The 20,477-nt window shown below is 50.4% G+C and overlaps 2 protein-coding genes across 4 annotated transcripts in view; one reads left to right on the plus strand and one right to left on the minus strand.

Moving 5' to 3' along the window:
* The window catches only part of GASK1A (golgi associated kinase 1A), a 401,830-nt gene that overhangs the window by 81,951 nt on the left and 299,402 nt on the right, over positions 1 to 20,477 (minus strand). The window lies entirely within an intron of this gene.
* Positions 1 to 20,477, plus strand: part of ANO10 (anoctamin 10) — a 134,484-nt gene that overhangs the window by 32,552 nt on the left and 81,455 nt on the right. For all 3 annotated transcript variants that reach the window (XR_014773850.1, XM_084754207.1, XM_084754208.1), the window contains 6 exons: positions 595 to 1,164; positions 2,215 to 2,270; positions 2,930 to 3,004; positions 4,341 to 4,523; positions 8,183 to 8,374; positions 11,654 to 11,782. Coding sequence is in view for 2 of the 3 variants with exons in the window: in XM_084754207.1 (XP_084610333.1) it covers positions 595 to 1,164; positions 2,215 to 2,270; positions 2,930 to 3,004; positions 4,341 to 4,523; positions 8,183 to 8,374; positions 11,654 to 11,782 (1,205 nt within the window). In the remaining variant the exon portion in view is untranslated. The remainder of the gene's footprint in view (positions 1 to 594; positions 1,165 to 2,214; positions 2,271 to 2,929; positions 3,005 to 4,340; positions 4,524 to 8,182; positions 8,375 to 11,653; positions 11,783 to 20,477) is intronic.

Consider the following 20,477-nt stretch of genomic DNA (forward strand, 5'->3'; position numbering starts at 1 on the left):
GGACACTGATGGGAGCAAACAGGGCACACATCCACACTCACTCCATGGTCCAGGGTCTAGGACCTGAGGAATCCATCCAATCCCAAGATCTTTGTTTGGGAAGAAAGTATCTGTTGGATGAAGGGGAAAGGGGAAACTGAGCCAAGGCCCCTGACAGTCACTTCAGCAGCTGAGGCCTGAGCCATGAACTGGGGAGCAGCAAGGCTTGTCGTGCTAACAGGTGGGACTGTCACACAGGGTGTGCTCTACACATGACAGCATTGGTACCCCACACAGAATGGAAATGGAAGTGTAAAAGGTCTCCAACCATAGGAGCTGGAGACATGGCTCAGTGGTTAAGAGCGCTGTCTGCTCCTCCAGAGGTCCTGAGTTCAATTCCCAGCAACCATATGGTGGCTCACAACCGTCAGTACTGGGGCCTGATGCCCTGTTCTGGAGTGCAGGTGCACATATAGACAGTACACTGACATACATTAAAAAAAAAAATTCTTAGAGAAAGCTCTCCAGCCACCAAAAGGCCACACCTGCTGTGCCATGGTTAGATGTCTGTCCTTGGTGGCCTGTGCCTCACGTCTTCACTTCCTTCCACTATAGATGGCATCCGTGGCTACTTCGGGGAGACGATCGCTCTGTACTTTGGATTCCTGGAATATTTCACCTTCGCCCTAATCCCCATGGCTGTCATCGGACTGCCCTACTACCTATTTGTGTGGGAGGACTATGACAAATACGTCATCTTTGCCTCGTTCAACCTCATCTGGTCCACAGTGATCCTGGAGGTGTGGAAGCGAGGCTGCGCCAACATGGCCTACCGCTGGGGGACACTGGTCATGAAGAGGCAGTTTGAGGAGCCCCGGCCAGGGTTTCATGGCGTCCTGGGCATCAATTCTGTCACCGGCAGGGAGGAACCACTGTACTCCAGCTACAAGAGACAGCTGCGCATCTACCTGGTCTCCCTGCCGTTCGTGTGCCTCTGCCTGTATTTCTCCCTCTACGTAATGATGATATACTTTGACATGGAGGTCTGGGCCCTGAGCGTCCATGAGGACAGTGGGACCGAGTGGACCAGCCTCCTGTTGTACGTGCCCAGTATCGTTTACGCCATTGTGATCGAGATCATGAACCGCCTCTATCGGTATGCTGCTGAATTCCTGACGTCCTGGGGTAAGCCTGCACACAAACGCACTGCGGAACCTGTGCCCCCACACCTATGCACATTTGCACACATACTCAGCGCTCATACACACCACGGGAAACAAAAGTGAGAGGCAACCATTGCTGCCCTAACTGCTGCCCTGCTGGGGAGACCTAAAGTCCAGCTCACCTGTGCCCCCACTAACCCTGGGTAACACGTGAGCTCTGGGCGCCCCACCAAGCGCTGGGTTCTCATTTTCTCCCCCTTGGGTACCATGACTTCCCATCCTTTCATGGATAAGGAGGTTTCGATGCTTACCAAGGCATCAGCAGTATATAGTACAGTCAACGTAGTGTAAAGCCTGACCAGTACCTTACCAGTGTGGTTCATGCTGAGGGTAAAATAAATAGAAAGTGTCTCCCGAGGAAGTGAGGTTTGTGTCCTCCTGTCACTGAGGATGGCTCATGGGTGGGGTGGGGTGAGGGCTGATGTGTGCATCTTTTGAAAAAAGAACCTGGGTAGAGTGGACAAATGGAGTTCATAGGTCATTCAGTGTTTGTCCATTCAAGCAAATGCATTGTGTTATCCTGTGGGACGAAGTCTGGCCCTTAGCTTCATGGCCCTAACATTTTAAGTTTCTCTGTTCTGTAGTAACAGCAGCCAGTTTGCTGAGGGCTGTCTTTGTACTGGGTCACATGTCCCACAGGTAGCAGCCAGCCCTTACTGGCTGAGTGGCAGGAAGTGGCCCGGGTGGCCTGAGGTCAGGCGGTGTGTACCAGCAGAGGCCGCTGTGCCGCCCTCCACTTTAACACCTTGCTGATCCAGCGTCAGACTCTTCTTTTGGGTAGCTGGATGCAGTTTCCCAGATTTTCTTTTCCCATATTTAGAGAAAATCATTCCCAGCCACAGAGATATGTGGCGGATGAGAATGCTCCCTGATTGGTGTTCTGGTGGCACGGGGCAGCTGTGACTGACAGCCCGAGCTGCTGCTCTGAGCACAGTCCCACTAATTACCCCATGACAACACACCTGTGTTGCTCGTTGTCTGAGACATTGTCCTCTCCCTCTTATCATTGTAGAGAATCACAGACTGGAGTCAGCCTACCAGAACCATCTTGTTCTGAAAGTGTTGGTGGTAAGTAGCATCTTCTTTGCTGTGGTACCATGCCTCAGTCAGTGCCACCCAGTGCTTCCTGGTGTGGGACAAGAGTTCAAGTCTGTGGACACAAAGCAGCTTCCAGGTCTGAGCTACTCAGTGTAGTGGGGTCTTTCTGCCATGGTTGCCTGGGCCCCAGCATCTCCAGGGGGCAGGCAGCCTTAGGCTCCACAGAAGGAAAAGGAGAACCCTTCCCCTACAGGTGCTGCTGGCCTTGTGTGGGGCAGGAAGCAGGGCCCTGATCTCCTCTCACCTCCTGTGTTGATAGTTGAGCTAAGGCCTTGGGGAGAGGGAAAGCAATCCCCAGCCCTGTGTGTGTCAGTGCTCCCTCAGTTCCCCAGCCCCTCTGTGTGGCAGTGCTCCCTCAGTTCCCCAGCCCTGTGTGCGTCAGTGCTCCCTCAGTTCCCCAGCCCCTCTGGTAGTGCTCCCTCAATTCCCCAGCCCCTATGTGCGACCGTGCTCCCTCAGTTCCCCAGCCCTGTGTGCAGTAGTGCTCCCTCAGTTCCCCAGCCCTGTGTGCAGTAGTGCTCCCTCAGTTCCCCAGTCCCTGTGTGTGGCAGTGCTCCCTCAGTTGTAAATAGAGTTTGCATTGCACTGCCCTGCTGCAGAGCTCTTAACACTGTCGTCTTTTTTGGCAGTTCAACTTTCTGAATTGTTTTGCCTCGCTTTTCTACATCGCCTTTGTCCTGAAGGACATGAAGCTTCTGCGCCAGGTGAGAGTGGCTAACGGAACGCTGAGGGGAGGGTCTCACAGATGGTTCCCTGCCCTAGGAGTAGCATGTGGTACCCTTTTATTTTGTCGTTTTCTATCCTCCTTCAAACACGGACACCTTCACAATGCACTGTGCTCGACAGAGAAGTCGGTTGCCTCTAATTTTCTTGCATGTAGGGCAGCTAAGCTGACCTGCTCCCAAGGCAGCTCTGCTGCACAGACACCTGCAGTCGTGAGTGTCTGCAGTGACATGGGTGGTTAGGCCAACCTTTCACAGGCTTTGCAGATTTCATTTTTACATTAATAACATGTTACACTTGCGAGAGCAGCAGGTCTTGTGTGGTGCTGCCTCGTTGTCTGAAATGTCTGAGAAAGGCCTGCCTGCATTTGTAGTGACATAGTTTCTGGATCATAGAAAGCCAGTGACCAATAAATTGAATTCAAAGTGTTAACTTCTTAAATGTACTTTAAATGTATGGATGTCTTAGCCACACGTATGCCTGTGCACCAAGTACCTGAAACCAAGGCAAGCAGAAGAAGGTGTCAGATGCCCGGGAATGGAGTTACCGCAGATTGGGAGCGGCCATGTGGGTGCTGGGAATCACACCCTCACCCGCTGGAAGAGCAGCCAGCGCTGTTTACCACTGAGCCGTCTCTACAGTCCTTCAAAGTATTGGTTTCTTGTGTGTGTGTGCATACATGTGCACACTCAGAGGCAAGGTTGATGTCGGGTGTCTTTCTTGGTTGCTCTCCACTTTATTTTTAGAGGCAGGGTCTCTCAGTGACCCTGGGCTTGCCAATTGAGCAGGACTAGCTGCCCAGTGAGGCCCCAGGATTTCTCCGTCTGTGCCTCGGCAGCACTGGGATGCTGCACTGACCGTGCCCAGCTCTTTACTCAGGGAATCTGAACTTAGTCTGAGTGTTTACACACTAGAGTTCTGATGATCGTCTTCGTCACAGCGCAGAATTGTAAAATATTTCAGTCACAGTGATTCCCGCCCTGCCCCAAGCCCAGCCATGACATTTAGTAACAGAGTTGAGATGACAAAGCTACAGAAGACAAAGGTCATGGTCACAGTGTCAGGTTAACTTACTTTCCTCAGGACTCTGGACGGCTCTCATTCATTCGCACGTTCATAGGCAGGGCTCACTGTGTATGGCCCTGGGTGGTCTGGAACTGGCTGTGAAGACCAAGCCTCCCTCTGCCTCTGCCTCCAGCGGGCAGGATTGAAGCTGTGTCCCCCACACCCAGCCAGCTAGTCTCTTCTGATATTACTCATGCATTGGACACATTTCACTCACTCCCAGCTGGGCGCGATGCCTGTGTTTCTCCTCAGAGCTTGGCCACGCTCCTCATTACCTCCCAGATCTTGAACCAATTCGTAGAGTCTCTTCTTCCTTACTGGCTCCAGCGGAAGTATTGTGCGCAGGTGAAGAGGAAGGTGCAGGCTTTAAAGATGGATGGTGACACAACCTTGTATGAGCAAGTCCTCATGGAGAAGGAAATGGGAACTTACCTGGTAAGGGGTGTGTACTGCGTGTGTGTGTGTGTGTGTGTGTGTGTGTGTGTGTGTGTGTGTGTGTGTGTGTGCGTGCGCGCACGCGTGCACACTATGTGAGCTCTGCAGCAGGGTCCCTCAGCAGGAACCACTCCGAAGTTAGAAGGATAAAACTACACAGTAAGATGCTCTGTCTTGTCTCTTTAACACCAGAGGGCGGACGAGGATGGAAAGTTGCGCAGTGAGGGGTGCAGGGACGTGTGCTCCGGTGTGACAGTGCACACGGGCCCTGAAGCAGCAGCACTGCTCACCCACGACTACGAGGACGTCACATTAGTGCTGTTGTAACCGTAAGGCAGTCCTTTAGCAGTGGTTATTAGTTTGTTTATTGCGAGTGAGCGAACCTGTGTACATGGAGTCAGAGGACAGCTTTTGGAAGTCAGTTCTCCCCTCCCGCGCTGCCCAGGCAGTTTCATGTTTCTGCCGCTCTGCACACCCCAGGCTAGCTGGCTGAGAGCTTCCTAGTCGTTGCCTCTGGTGTCACAGTGGGTATGCTGGAGTTACAGATGTGTGTCACAGCATCCTCCTGCCTTCTGAGTGGGGGGTGAGTTTGGGGATTGACCTGGTCATGGAGCCTAATGCTTTTTCCTGCTGCTGAGCCATCTCTCTGCCCCAAGACAGTTTTAGAGGGCTTCTCAGTCATTTTGAGGAAATACACATGGCCTGTTAGAAGTTTAGTTGCTTGTAATAAAAATAAATCCAGCTCATGAAAACCTGACTCCTCCTTCACACTTACCTGCCAGGAGCTCCAAGCCAAATCTACCACCATCCCAGGTCTCTCTGCCACTCTGCTGCCTTTCCTAGGCTCACTGTGTGATGTGCAGACCACACACTCACACACACATACCACACTCACATATAAACACACCACAACAAACACACACTCACACACACATACCACACTCACATATAAATATACCACAACAAACACTCATACACACACACCACACTTACATATAAACACACCACAACAAACACACACTCACACACACATACCACACTCACATATAAACACATCACAACAAACACTCATGCACACACAGAGAAACACATACACCATACCCACATATACACAAACACATATAACACACACACTCACACATATACACACACCATATACATATACACACATTAACAGACACACACACACACACACATACACATACACTCTCACACACTCAGACTCAACTCAGCTCTTAGTCACCTGAGAATAAATGCCACTGAGGAGACACTGCCAGAATCTTAGCGCTGACCTCTCCAGTGCTCTCACATCTTCCTAGGGCAGCAGTGTGACCGCAGCCCACTCTTCTGTGTGACTCTGTGACTGCGACCACAGTCTACTCTTGTATGTGACTGTGACCACAGCCCACCTCACCCTTTCATGTGACTGTGACCGCAGCCCACTCTGGTGTGTGACAGCACAAGCTCTAGCGTTATCCTGAGCACAGAATAGGAAGTGCCTAAGTCAGGAAGTGGCTCCATACTGCGCTTCCCTGCTCCAGAGTTTGCATCTAAGAGGGAAGGGGAGCTGAGTGTGGGCGTTCCTCTCGTGGGTGCTGAGCTGTGGGAGAAGCTGTGCTAACAGACCTCACACACTCACTGTCTCCACTGAGGTGACACTGGGCCAGCTCCTCAGCTGTCTGCAGGCATAGGGAGGGCACGACACCCAGCACCCACTTCCCTGGGTGTTCTCCAAAGCTCTGTCCTATCTGGGCGCAGTGGCTCCTCTCTGAAGTCAAGTCCTGGAGCAGCATGCTCCCTGGCTCCATGTATGAGTCTGAGGTATTGTTGCCAAAGTTTGGAAGAAGGTCATTTGTTAGATTCCAGATCTGTTGTGAAACACAGCTTCCCGTTCACTGTAGAAAACCTGAGAAAAGACAGCGAGAGAGGTGGGGAAAATGAAGACTCCTCAGCAAGGGGGCCCTGGGTGTCCTGACCCTGACCTGAGGAGAGTTCAGCGTGCATTGCTGCTCCTACCTTGCACCCACAACTTTGTATCCATGTAGCTGTGGGTGGAGGAGTTTCTACCCCTCATGTCCCAGCCAGCAACCGCTGATGAATCAAGGAAACATTTTTCTGTCTTAACTCCTGGTAAGCCTCACGTAAGGGCGGCCTCAGAATCTGTAGTAACACTTAGGGACTGGGGCCAGACCTCTGGAGGACAAGGGCAGGCTCAGACTCCTCCCCTCCCCCACTTCTCAAGGCACTGGCTTCTGTGACTTTACAATGTGTCATTTTGCTGAAGCCTTACAGCCCAGCTGGGCTGACCCTGTGGTGGGAGGGGCCCTTCATTTGCTCACAATGGTGGCAGATTTTAGAGGAGTTTTTCTCGTTTATAGTGGCTGTGGGGAGAGGGGCAGATGCTCAGCAGCCATGCCCCACACCTGGCATCTTTCCGCAGACAGCCATGCCTGTTTCTTCCTTTCGTCTTTGCCTCGCCTTCCTCCTGACTCCATTTCCCACTGCTGGCCGTTATGTTTGTTTGGTAGGCATTTTTAGATCATGAACAATATCCAGTTTTATCAAGTTTTCTTGCTGTTATGACTCTTACCTTCTTAACTGTCTTGTCATATTACTACCCTTCTCAGCTGCAAGATGCTAAGATTTTATTCAGTGCTGAGACCATAAGCTACTCATTTTTCTTTTGTGGCTGTAAAGGCTGAGGCCCCATTTTACTTATCATTGAAACCCTATTTCTAACACACGCTTGGCATCCAGCAGCCGCTATATACGGTGTAAAGAGCAGTTTCAGAGTCTCACGGCCTCTGCCTAGACGACCGCCTTCACCCCGTGTCTGCTTTCTGTGCAGTTCAGTTGGCAGTGGGTAAACAAACTCTGTAAGGAACTCTGCAGTGTGACAGGAGGAGTGGGGGTGGGGTAGTGGGGGGTGGGGGAGGGGGGAGGGAGGGGGTAGGGTGGAGGGGTGGGAGGCTCCCTGGAACCTGAGCTTTGTCTTCAGATATTAATGAGTTAGGAATGTGAGATCACGATTTTGACTGACATCCCATAACCACTCCATCTAAGGTTGCAGGGCGCCTGTGAATAAGGACGCCTCTCCCTCCCCCCTCCCTCCCTCTCCCCCTCCCTCCCTCTCTCTCCCCCTCCCTCCTTCCCTCCCTCCCTCTCTCCTTCTCTCCTCCCTCACTCCCACCCCACCCCTGCTCTCTCATGTATCTGTGTAGCCTTGGCTGTCTTGGAACTCACTCTGTAGACCAGGCTGGCCTTGATCTCAGAGATCTGCCTGCCTCTGCCTTCTGAGAGCTGGGATTAAAGGCGTGCGCCACCACTGCCTAACAAGGCTCCATCTCTTAACAGAATCCTTAAGGGAAACCATGCTTAGATTTGCTGTCGTTTGCCTTGTGGTGGTGGTGGGTGGGGTGGGGTGGGGGGTATTATCAGTTCAATGATTTCCATGTGATGAAATGGGCAACTAAATTTTTGATTCCTCATCTCAGCAACTTAGTGCAAAATAACTTTTAAATTTAGATGAATTTGTGGTTGAGAAGAAAAAATCAGAGTAGATCCTGAGATTTTTGGCAGTTAAGGTCACCCTTTGCTAGCATTTCAGAGGTTGCTCCTGTCTGACACTAAGCGATGCCCCTTGTCTCTCTACATTGCAGGGAACCTTTGATGATTACTTGGAGTTGTTCCTGCAGTTCGGCTATGTGAGCCTTTTCTCTTGTGTTTACCCGTTAGCAGCTGCCTTTGCTGTATTAAATAACTTCACTGAAGTCAACTCAGATGCCTTGAAAATGTGCAGGGTCTTCAAGCGACCGTTTGCAGAACCTTCAGCCAGTATTGGTGTGTGGCAGGTAACTATATGAAAAACAATGTAAAAGTTGTTGGGGGAAAGAAAAACCCTAAAAGCAGAAAATGTATAATACCTAGAAGTTACCAGAAAATAAGCTCAAGATTTTTATTGATAAGTCAGGTAAGAAAAGCAAACAGTAAAAACAAGGATCAGATAGGAAACAAGTGTCTGACTTAAGCCCCAATATGCCAAAGATTACACTAACTATAATTGTCCTAAAGATACAGATTAAAGACTGAGATTGGCAGAGTGGATGAGACTGTGACCCAGGTGTGCCCAGTTCACCAGAAATCATTCACATGGGTTGATATACACAGGATGAAAGTCAAAGAAATGAGGAAACATTGCTGAGAAGAGGGAAAGTGCAAGCAGAGGCTGCTGTCATACCATCTGAGGCAAAAGCTACCAGGGAGGAATGCTCCGCCATGAAGAGAGGGACATGTTCTTAGAAAAACATCAAACTGAAATGTATATGGATCAAGTAACCCTTTTCAAACAGGAGAGAGAAAAAATTGAACAGAAAGGAGAAATAGATGAACCCATGTTGTACTTAGAGATGAAAATACTCCCTTCCCCAAGACAGAAGAAGAAAGTCACCCAGAACAGAGAAGGCTCAGTTCAGCGGTGCCATCAGCAGTGTCTGACAGGACATCCGGTTGTCACCGTGTCACCAAGGACAGAAAACACTTCAAGAGTTGGAGTTGTACATGGTTAGCCTGTAACAATGAGGTCATAGTGACAGAAGAGGACAGCAGGACGTCCAAACACTAGGAAACCAGACAGCGCAAAGAAAAGCCTGTGGGCGTGTCTGAGGAGGAGGCTGGCAGGTACTCAGCACTGATGCTTACGCCAGGGATGGAGCTCAGTGTTTGCTCAACTAGAGAAGGCAGACATGACCCAAAGCCAGTAGAAGACAGGAAATAAGAGAGAACAGATTCAGTGACAAGTGAGCAAAGATGCGGGTCCCAGAGTGAGAGCTGAGCGAGCGAGGATGCGGGTCCCAGAGTGGGAGCTGAGCGAGCGAGGATGCGGGTCCCAGAGTGGGAGCTGAGCGAGCGAGGATGCGGGTCCCAGAGTGGGAGCTGAGCGAGCGAAGTTGCGGGTCCCAGAGTGGGAGCTGAGCGAGCGAGGATGCGGGTCCCAGAGTGGGAGCTGAGCGAGCGAGGATGCGGGTCCCAGAGTGGGAGCTGAGCGAGCGAGGATGCGGGTCCCAGAGTGGGAGCTGAGCGAGCGAGGATGCGGGTCCCAGAGTGGGAGCTGAGCGAGCGAGGATGCGGGTCCCAGAGTGGGAGCTGAGCGAGGATGCGGGTCAACTAGTGGAGGGGACCTCTCCTTCAAAAGCAGTCTCCTGCTGCAGCTCAGCCAATGAGTGGGGAGGACGTGGAAGGCATCTCTGTGACTGAAGGAAGCTGAGTCTAGAGTCCACATCTGCAGAAGATAATCCTGGCTTAGATAACAATACCACAAATTCCATCATTTAAAAAGAAGTCACACCATTTTTTTTAAACCAATTTTTTACAATTCTAGACAGTGGAGGAAGAGTGAGCTTTCCCAGATCATCTTGTGTGACCTGGCCCGGGGGTTATTCTTCAGGGAGAGGTGCGTGAGGAGGAAGGTCCAGGGGATCAGAGAGCAGTGGGCTCGGGGGTCTCGCATATGGTATGTGTTATACCAAGCAAGCTCATCAGGAAGTACAGCATCCACATACTATTTCCAGGGAGGAAAAGGGGCAGAGTCAGCACAAACTGCCACACAACGGGGCGGAGTCAGTAGCAGGCTAGTCAGGCTGCACAGTGGGGCACAGGGTCCCGTGAGGGTCGCTGACCCAGCACACAGGGCTGTAGGACTGAGAAATCCAGCCCTTTAGCGTAGGAAGAGTTGGGTTCTGAGGACCCAGAGCAGCAGCCCCCCCACGGCCCTGGCTTCAGGCCATCATTGGCTCCTCAACCATGTTCGTGGTTAGAGAAGAAGCTGTGTGCCCTCTTCAGACAGTGGGGCCTCAGGGAAGGCCTCGTCAGTCTAGCCCTCAATTCTTAGAAACGCAGACTTACTGTGATGCAATCCCAGACACTGAGAGAACTCAGAAGCAATAGAGCCTCTGTGGATGGCAGGAAGCATGGCGCCATTGTGCACTGCCGCCGGGAGACCGCGCATGCGCACTGACGGGCACGGTAAAACTGACGCGGGGCACCGGGCAGCGTTCTTCCTGCCTGTGGCGTTGTGCTGCGGCTCCCAGACACGTGTCTTGTGAGAGAATGACATAAAGGTGTGTGGGACTTAATAAAGACGCATAGATCCATATGTGAACTTAGATACTTCATGAAGATATACATTCACAAAGTATAGACTATAGATCAGTTTTACTTAAAATATCAGGTGATATAAGGCCAAACAACTCAAGTAATACCAATGGATAAGGGGTGTGTATAGTCACTTCTGATGTTCAGTAGGATTAGAGTTACTGTCTAAACCAACCGGAGAAGGGAAAGAATTGTAAACATAAAACAGAAAAGAGAGAGAAAACTCTGGAGAAAATATAGTTTCATGATCATGTCCTTGGGAGAACCCAGAAAATTGCCAGAGGCGATAAGAACACACAGGCTCAAAATCACTCCACAGGACTAGGCAGCCATTTTGTAAACCCACGGAAGAAGAGATGGAAGCAGAGTCCTCATGCTTGTGAGGGTGAGCGGCTTCAGTTAGCAGGCAGTGGCCATCAAAAAGAGAGGAACACAGAGGTTCCCATAGTTACCCAGCGGCACACCCCAGGACACAGGACCTCCGTGTGGGACCCCAGGCAGTATCCTATGAGTCCCTCTGAGGCCCGGCTTCTCTCTATGCACTACAGTGACTTTGGTTCTTGTCCTCAGGAAGGGACCACCCACGGCGATCACTGGAGCTTGGTTATAGCTGAGGCCAGTGGAGCATGACCTTATCGAGGGAGGACAGTTTTACAAGATAGCTCTTTCCAGACATTGCCTGGTTTGGGGTGCGAATGCTTTTCTGCAATGGTCCTTAAATTCCCTAGAGATGTTCCACGCTGGTAGCCTGGCTGTCCCCAGGTGAGAAGGCTGGATGTACCGCTTAGCGGCAGTCAAGCCAAAGGAATCTAAAACGCCACTGAGGAATGGTTTTCTTAAGCAAAGAGAACCCTACCAGGATGGACAGAAGTTTAAAATGTATGTGGATTGTGTGGAACCCAGGAAATGGCTTTTTGGGGTTCAGATGAGGTGGACGTGGCTGTTGCCACTGCTGACGCCGTGCCTGTTTCCCCTTTCAGCTGGCTTTTGAAACAATGAGTGTTATATCTGTGGTCACGAACTGTGCGCTGATTGGATTGTCACCACAAGTGAACGCCCTCTTTCCAGAATCCAAAACGGACCTCGTCCTGATCGTGGTGGCTGTGGAGGTAAGCGAAGCGCCCATCCATGCCACGGGCCTCTCCTGTGTGTCTCACCTTCCTGTTTATCGTGGAACGTGGGTTCCCACTGTGTCTGGAAACTCAAGCTGGGACCGAGGATGAGCAGTCCTCAGAGCTGTGTCCACGGCTGCTGTGTTAGGACGAAAGAACATGACGCCCCTTTGTGCCTACTTAAAAATGTGTTGTGGAAGTTTACGGAATGTGGTAAGACTGTAGAGCAGCGCGCCACACACCCAAGGCTTCTGGATTTAGGGATGACCCAAGGAAATGAAGTTATGGCCTTGAATGTCCCCCCTGGAGGCTGGCCTCCTTCTGTCCTGCTTGGCAGGTGTGTGTGGTCTTGGTGGATGCCGCGTGGACAGCGTGCATTTGGGAGAATAAGTTTTAGACAGTACCACTGAGCAGGGAGGGGGAAGGTGGCTCAGTGGGTGCCAGGCCGTCGGTGCTGAATGTGGGGGTAGGGCAGGACTTTGAAGACCGTCCGTGAGGTTTATTACCTGCCGAAGGGAGGGGGAGAGCCCTGAAAGCGGCCTGGGCATGTAGCGAGAGGCTAGGGCTCATGAGGCCCTTGTGTGCCAGAAATGCTCTGCAGTGTGGTTTTGCTTCGTGTCTGGAGTCAGCCATGCTTTGGGGACTGACTTCGAGCCAGCCAGATCCAGAACAGGTGGCTGCAGTGCTAGGAGGCGGTTTACATGGGCATGTTTTCCTCAGTGCGGAGGCGAAGGTGGACCTGGCTCTCAGGAGGGGTGACAGTCCTGAGAGACACAGCCTGTCTGCACAGCGGGGCTTAGGGATGGAGTGCAGCCGACTCTGCTCCCGCCTTCCCTTCACCAGATCTGTCACAGGCCCAGTGTAACTCTGCTTAGCGATGTCCAGGGCTTGGCACATCTGCGCTCAGGTGGCCTGCTGACTTCAGGACAGTTCTGCGATAAGTTGAGTATTTTCCTGTGTCATCACAAAACCAACTTCAGAAAAAAAAAGCTAGAAATAATATTGAAAAAACAACAAAAATAAGTTAACCAGTGTTATTCTAGCTGAGACTTCAGCTGAACGCCACATGGCCTTTCAGTGAATGAAAATGGAGCTTTTAGAAATGAACGGAAACATGGGTTTTGGTTGTGCGACCATGTGAGTTTATAAAGTCATGCTGAAATCCAGGTTCAGACTTAGAGGTAACTGCGGGTGATGCGCACGTTGGTTAGCTCAGCTGTGCAATGTATACGTTAGTCACATGGACCCACTAGTGTGTTCATCTTTTGTCTGTTCCATCAATGAAGAACTGTCGCTGAGTCAGACTCTTTTTGGGGGGAGGTTTGGTTTTTCAAGACAGCAGCCTTGGCTGTCCTGAGCTCATTTTGTAGACCAGGCTGGCCTCATAATCGCAGAGATCACCTGCCTCTGCTTCCCCAGTGCTGGGATTAATTAGGCTTGCGCCACCACACCTGGCTCAAACTCTTTTTTAAAGTAAAAGCTTTCGCTTAAATCTGAATGATTTTAAAGAAAGGAAATAAAGTATTAAATTTTCTATAATTATAATTCTATAATTAAATTTCCCCCTGCAGTCTAAAAGTTTTAGTGTTCACTGAGGCTTTTGCTGCTGTTCTGGTTCTTTGAGGCAGCTTCTCGTGTAGCCCAGGCTGTTCTCTAACTCTCCACATAGCTGAGCGTGCCTCGAACCCGGATCTTCCTTCCTCTACAAGGGACCTTCACGATCAGCTTTTATTAGGTTTTTAAAATGTCTTCATCACAGATAATAGCATGTTTTACTTTAATGTATTTATTCATCATCTCTAAGCAAACTTTTGCTAATTAAAAAAGCCACAGTAAATTGTAAAACTATATAAATTATGGTTCAAATAAAAAACTTAACATATTGATGAAAAAAGCAATTAAAATGTTACATTTCTCTTTAAGCTCATTAGCATCTAAGTGTATCTATATGATTAAGGTTCCTTGCAGAACAGAGACCGTTAAGAGAGAGTCCCTGTCTTACAAAGTTGGGACTGTGCTCTTGTGACCTCACATTTCCAACACCTGAAAACTTCAGTGCTTTTACTTCTTTTTGATGCTTTGGGTTTTGCTTTTTATTTTAAAGAGTTGGATTTAGTGCAACCTCCAGTCAAGTGTGAGTCCCAAATGAGCCCTGTTGTGGCATTTGTGCGTTCACCTAGTGTTGCCCTCAGATACACAGCTCCTCACGGGGCTTGTACAGTAGACAGAGCACGAGAGGAGAGCACGCTCAGTGTGGCAGGGCTGCGGGTTAAAGTCGGTACTAGAAATGCCAAGATGGTCAGCCCTCAGATCAAATGGGTGTCCAGCCATTCCCGAGAAGCCGCCTCACTTCTGCATCATGCCCTCGGTCTCTGACGTGGTTTCCAGCAGTGAGGCATGTCTGTAAGTGAGGGTCGCAGAAAAAGTGCAGTTTGTAAAGACAGCAGTGGGCAGCACAGTCAGACGTCAGTGCTGGATAACACCCAGTTCTCTCTCGTGTGTGTGTGTGTGTGTGTGTGTGTGTGTGTGTGTGTGTGTGTGTGTGTGTGTGTTTGTATGGCTATCGGGCTGAATCAGCCCCACATGCCGGATGCTAACCATTTCCCCTCGCCCCTGGAGGTCGCCCCAAAGGTGAAAGTGAGCCAGCTGCTCACACTGGGAGCTTGCCTGTACTTCAGGTTCTAGTGACCAATGAGTCCGTTGACTGTAATTACTGATTTGAAAAATATCCCATAGGCTGGCGCGGTGGTGCAGGCCTATGATCCCAGCACTCAGGAGGCAGAGGCAGGCAGATCTGTGTGAGATCGAGGCCAGCCTGGTCTACAAAGTGATTCCAGGACAGTCAAGGTACACAGAGAAACCCTGTCTCAAAAAACAAGACAAAGAAAACAAAAACAAAAAACAGACAGACAAACAAAATAAAACAAAAAATCCTTTAAAAGCAGTCTCTTGTGGGTGTAGGTGAAAGTTATATGATGCATGCGCCGCCTTGTGGTTAAAAGTGGAACTGACTGCCATCTGTGTACTGTAGACCTTCTGTGATCTATGCGCTCTCCGACTTATTTTCCTAGTTTCAGACATAAAAATTGTAAGCTCACTGAAGACAATTGCTCTTAACCTTATATCAAGATTTACTTTAATTTTTGTCACATGTGTTCTCCCTCTCTGGAGTAGGGTGCGCGAAGGTAACAGTGCTTTCTACTGTGATTACCATGGAGTCTGTCGCTGAGCCACCTCTTAGAGCGAGTGCGCACCCTGTCCTCTGCAGCCTGCCCTGCAGGGACAAGTGCAGGGGTGAGCAGGGCCTGCTGCCACTCATAAGGGTGAGGACCAAATGAGGCTGCCTGTGTGAAGTAGTGAGCGCAGAGCTAGCCGAGACTTTGTCACAGGAGGCATAGGTGTTGCTCTGGCTGGTGCGGCATGCGTCTTCAGCAGGTTACCACGGCAGAGGTGTCCCAGGCAGTGTAGCTGAGCGAGAACCTCAGTTTCCTTTCTCTGTGTGTCTCAGCCCTCAGGTGTAGGGGACACTGGTAACGTACTAAACAAGTGACAGGCGCGTGCTTGACCCAGAACAGGAAGTTGGCGCCTTGTCTGCGGTGGCCATGTCTGCACTGGCTCATGGATGCGTCTCCCCAGCCTTGTGCTTCCATGATTTTGTTTGTATCACAGTTTGCTCTTCATATTAGTTTCCTCCTCCTCCTCCTCCTCCTCCTCCTCCTTCCTGCTGGCTTTACCTCCATGCCTCAGTCCAACCCTCCGCGCCTTCCCCGCCACGTCCACATCAGAGTAATGCCATATTTACATCACAGCCATGAGAAAGCAACACCCACGTCCACATCATAGCCACAAGAAAGTAACACCACGTCCACATCATAGCCACAAGAAAGTAACGCTACGTCCACATCACAGACATGAGAAAGTAATGCCACGTCCACATCACAGCCACAAGAGAGTAACACCACATCCAAGCTGTCTGCTCTCGGTGAGCTTCTTCTGGCTGTTGTTCTGACCGTGGCAAAGCTGTCCCCTTCTTCTCTGGTTCCCACTCCATCTAGGATCCCTGGGACCCTTCATGCAAGTCAGCAGCAGCAGCCACAGAACTTTCTAGTCGCCATTGTTTCCTCTCCACGATGGGACTCCCGGGGCCTGTGCAGGGGAGCTGAGGGTGTGTGCTGAGCCACGTCCTGAGTGACTCACCACTCCCCTTGCCCATGCTCTCTGTGACAGTTATTACAGGATTAACTTAGGAGTTATAATTGATAAGTGTGCTGACTCTATTAAGAAAACTTCCAGGCAATATCTTAAAATTCCATTATTGTAAGAGTAGGTAGGAACTGGAGAGATGGCTCAGCGGTTAAGAGCACACGCTGCTCCTGCAGAGGACCCAGGTTCAGTTCCCAGCACCCACGGCAGTTCTCCGTCTTGTCGTGAGTTCGGGTACCCTCTGCTTGCTGTAAGGCACTGAAACACAGGTGCCTAGAGAAGGGTTAGCCCCCCGGTATTTGTTGGCTGATGCTGTTCTTCTCAGAAACACAAACACACCCTGGTGGGCTCATTACATTCTGTGCCAGCTGTGCCTCTTGTGGGCGCCACTTCCCGGTGTCTTGCACATGTTGGTTTCAGGCTCTTCAGTTTGGGTCCTTTTGAATGGAGCCGTGAGTGGGATTTCACTCCAGATTTGTGCTTTGGCTTTGAGGCAGTGTCATGAGGTAGCCCAGGCTGGGCTTGAACTCTAAATCCACCTGCCCCACTCACCTTCCCGAGGGCCAGAGTTGCAGGTGTGAGCCCACACCCAGCCTGTCTTCCTATTTTTGTTTTTTTATTCTTATCCTATTTTATTTTTATTCTGTTATTTTGATGTTTTCTGGTCTTACTCTAAGCTACCCACACCTCCAGTTTTTATCCAGTTAAAATGTGGCTCTGTGCTCTTTGGATGGTTTTGGGACAATTAAAGGCAGGCAGGGTGGGTTCTTCCACTGGATGTATATTTATTTTATGCTTAAAACATACCAGGTATTAATAAGATAGAGTCCCAGCTTTGGGAGAATCTACAGACTTATCCAAGAGAGAAGTCCCAGCATGGTAAAGGCCTCTTCTCTGACCTCATCCCTGGTTGGCCCCATCTCCATCCCTGCTGGGGCTGCTGGGACAGGCTCCCCTGGCCTCTAGGAAGTGGTTGGGATGTATCCTCTTTGCTGCTCCCCAAGAGCAGCTCCAGGAACAGTGAAGAGGAGAGAAGGGAGGTGGATCTGTGAGGGAGAACTGAGCAGGCGGTGAACAGCTGGTTAAGGGAAACCAACCATTGGTTGAACAACTAGCTAGAGGACACAGTTGTTGAGGAGAGGTTGAACTGAGGAAAAAGAGACACTGGAGACCCAGGCACGTGCGGTACAAGCCCAGGAGAACTTTATTTTCTGGCTGTCTGCCTCCGTCTCACTTGCTGTCTGTCTGTCTGACTCCTTGCTCGCTTACCCGCTTGCTGTCTTTCTAACTATCCATCTCTCCTTGCTTGCTGTTCCCCATCTTTCCATCTCCTTCCTGTTCCCCATCTCCCTTTAGCTCACTCTCTCACGTCTGTTACTTGCTTGTCCATTCTCCTTGGGCCAACCCCAGTATTTTATTGAATTGATGTTCAGTTTTTTTCATTATAGATTACATCATGTTCCCCCCCCCCCCACATCTTTACAATCACTAGGGCAATCAAAAACCAGCAGAGCAACAAGGAAATACAAAAAGTTCTGTAACCTACAACAAAGCACACAACAAAAAGCAATCAATTTTCAAACGATGGTCAGCATGACCTGATCCTTATCTTTTAAATAATACATGGCAAAGTTTAATCATAATTTCTTTGGGCTAAAGCCACTGTGCTTACAAGATGGCTATAGCAACATAGCGTGAACTAGGCATTCTCTAAAGAAAAAACTTGACCCACTTCCAGTCCCAGACCAACATGTGTGCTGTCCACACCTAGGCTAACCACCAAGGGGTCCTCTACTGTAAAATATCTGTAAAGCATGACTTCCAAGCCCACCTTCTAGTGCTCTCAAAGCAGATTCCAAGGAAACGTTTCTACAGGTAATAGTATCTAGCCAGGCACTGTGATGTCAAGGTCCTAACACTCTTTCATGCAGTTTCTGCTTGGGTGCTCACAGTCAGAGCCCACACTCTCTCTTTGTCTCAAGCCTTTGGCCAGATGCCTCTTTCCACATTCTCTGTGGAAAGTTTTCCCTGTAGGAATTTCATTAGGGCTGAGAAATAAAGAGAAAAAACAGTTTAGGAGAAATAGCAGATTTCTAAACATTACACCTGGACCATACATAATATTTAGGGGCAGTGGTGATCAGCCTGAACTCTTTGGAACTTGGTCAAACAAAGCTCAACAGCTGCTCTGGATGTCTAGAGATCATGCTGGACAGTCAGCGGCCTCTGGAACTTTGTCAAGCAAAGCCTCCATGGCTTGTCCTCATGTCTGTGACATGCTCTGGGACAGCGCCTGCGTGCTAAGTGCTTATGAAGAGAGATCTTCCCAGATTGTCTATGCAGGGCATTCTTGTTACTGAAATTGATGTAACTTAATTAAATGAAGTGGAAACTGATGAAAATCACTTGCTAAAGTGGAGCCATCACTTTTGTGAAAACCTTTGGAAAGACTCCACAAAGACACATGGCTACCAGGCTGGATCAGGAGAAGTCAGTTAAGCAATGGGAGGTAAGCCGTACAGATGATGGCCACGGTCCAGATATGGCTTTCACACTGCTTCAGGGAAAACAAGCCTGGGAAACTGTCCTTGGCTTTGGGGTTGTAATGGTTAATTGTGATTGTCAGCTCTGGTTTCCAGAAAAGTGGAATTGAAGGAGGACCTTCCCTGGGTGTAGGTGGCCCCGTTGTGGCCTGGGGGTCCAGACTGAAGAGAAGGGAAGAAGGTGGCAGGCCTGAGCACCACTCCTCTCTCTGCTCTCAGATGGCAGATGTGACTCGCAGTGAACAGCTGCCCGTTGCGCTATCTGTCCTTTATAATAGCGCTGGAGTAGTGAGGGGCTGTGTGTGGCCAGGGACCCTCTGTCAGGAGCAGGGTGAGGGAAGACTGGCAGCAGAGGGTTTTCTCTAGGCCAATGAGGGCATGGGGGGGAGCGATGGGTGGGGCAGCCTCTGTCAGCTTAGCTTTTCATTTTCCTTTGCAGTATTAGCTCAGTGCCGTATCTTCCCACTACAAACCTGACCTCCATCCCAGCGTGCAGCCATGGAAGGTACAGGTGCGCGTGCTGACAGCCTCTCTGTCTGCCCCCTGCTGCTCTCCCTGTGTCTGGTTCCACTGCCCCCTCCCAGTTCTGTCCTCTTCCCTTTGCCCCATTCTCTGGCAGCTCTGTGTCTATGGTCCCAGCTCTTGGCACCTGCCACCCATGTTGTTTCTGCAAGGCTGCAGAGCTGCTGTAGTGTGACCCAGGAACGGCTGCAGGGCTGCCGTGGCGTGACGCAGGAACGGCTGCAGGGCTGCAAACCCTGGCTGAGGCTCTGTCCTAGAGCCTGTCCTAGGGAAAGAGGGAAGATAACCATCTCTCCTCCCTTCTCAGGAGGGCTTGCCTCAGGTCGAGCATCCCAGGGCTCGCTTTTGAGCTTGGTCTAAAATGCTCTTGAGATGTTTGGAATGTTTGCTGGGGTCCAGAAGGTCCTGTTACTCCTACATGTTGGATCTGCCCTGCCGAGCCTCAGTCTGTCTGCTCCTTCAGCAGATGGATCACTTAGTAGCTTCAGGGATCAACCTAGAAGCTCAGTGAGAATATGGCAGCGTGAGATGCTGCCGCCATGATCTGTCCCTAGTTAGCAAATCACTTGCCCAGGCTGTGCATTCAGGGTTATTAAAATGGACTGTGCCAAGAGGGACAAAGTGTTTGAATCTCTTGTTTTACATATATTGAGTTAAAAAACCAAACAAACTGAAGGTGCGTGCGTGCATGTGTATCTGTGTGTGTATGTGTGAGTGTGTGCACACGTGCATGTGTGTGTGTGTCATAAGATAGGCTTGAGCTGAGCCTGAAAGTCAAGGCAGCCTTGTGGCTACTTAGCACAGGTGGATAATGTAAAGTCACTGCTGTCCCCAAGCCTCGGGCATGAGAGCCGAGTGGCCACACAGGCGTCCAGTGCTCTCTTTGTATCAAAGCCTCACATGGAAGCTAATTGGCACCATCTGTGCTGACATTGAAGTCCATAATGTGGCTACTGGTGCGAGGAGTTCACAGTCAGGGTGAGCGGGCAGCAGGGGAGTAGCCTTTGTGGATGTTCAGTGTTAACCAGCCATAGAAAGGGACCTGAGTGAGGAGACAGCCAGGTGCCGCCCCACACCGAGTGCTCAGTAAGGACATGTGTCTGTGTTTGTACAGCACGGCGCTCACATCCGTATTGCCTCCTATGTGTTAGCGCTGACCTATGATTCCTGTAATATCCGTCCTGCCAGAATCGGGCGCCTCCTCTCTTACCGCTCTGTCTGGTGCGCTTTGCCCTCTGCCTCTCTTACCACGGCCACTCTAACCCATGCAGGCTGCCAGCGCTGGCCTTGAGCACCCTACCCGTCACTCCATTCCCAACCCTCCTACAGAGAACTCATTCACTGTTGGGAGTGTGGCCTAGGTTGCAACTACACACCACACACACAGAGACACACAGAAACACACACACACACACACACACACA

Source organism: Acomys minous, assembly GCF_964271855.1.
Source record: "Acomys minous genome assembly, chromosome: 13".
Classification (NCBI taxonomy): domain Eukaryota; kingdom Metazoa; phylum Chordata; class Mammalia; order Rodentia; family Muridae; genus Acomys; species Acomys minous.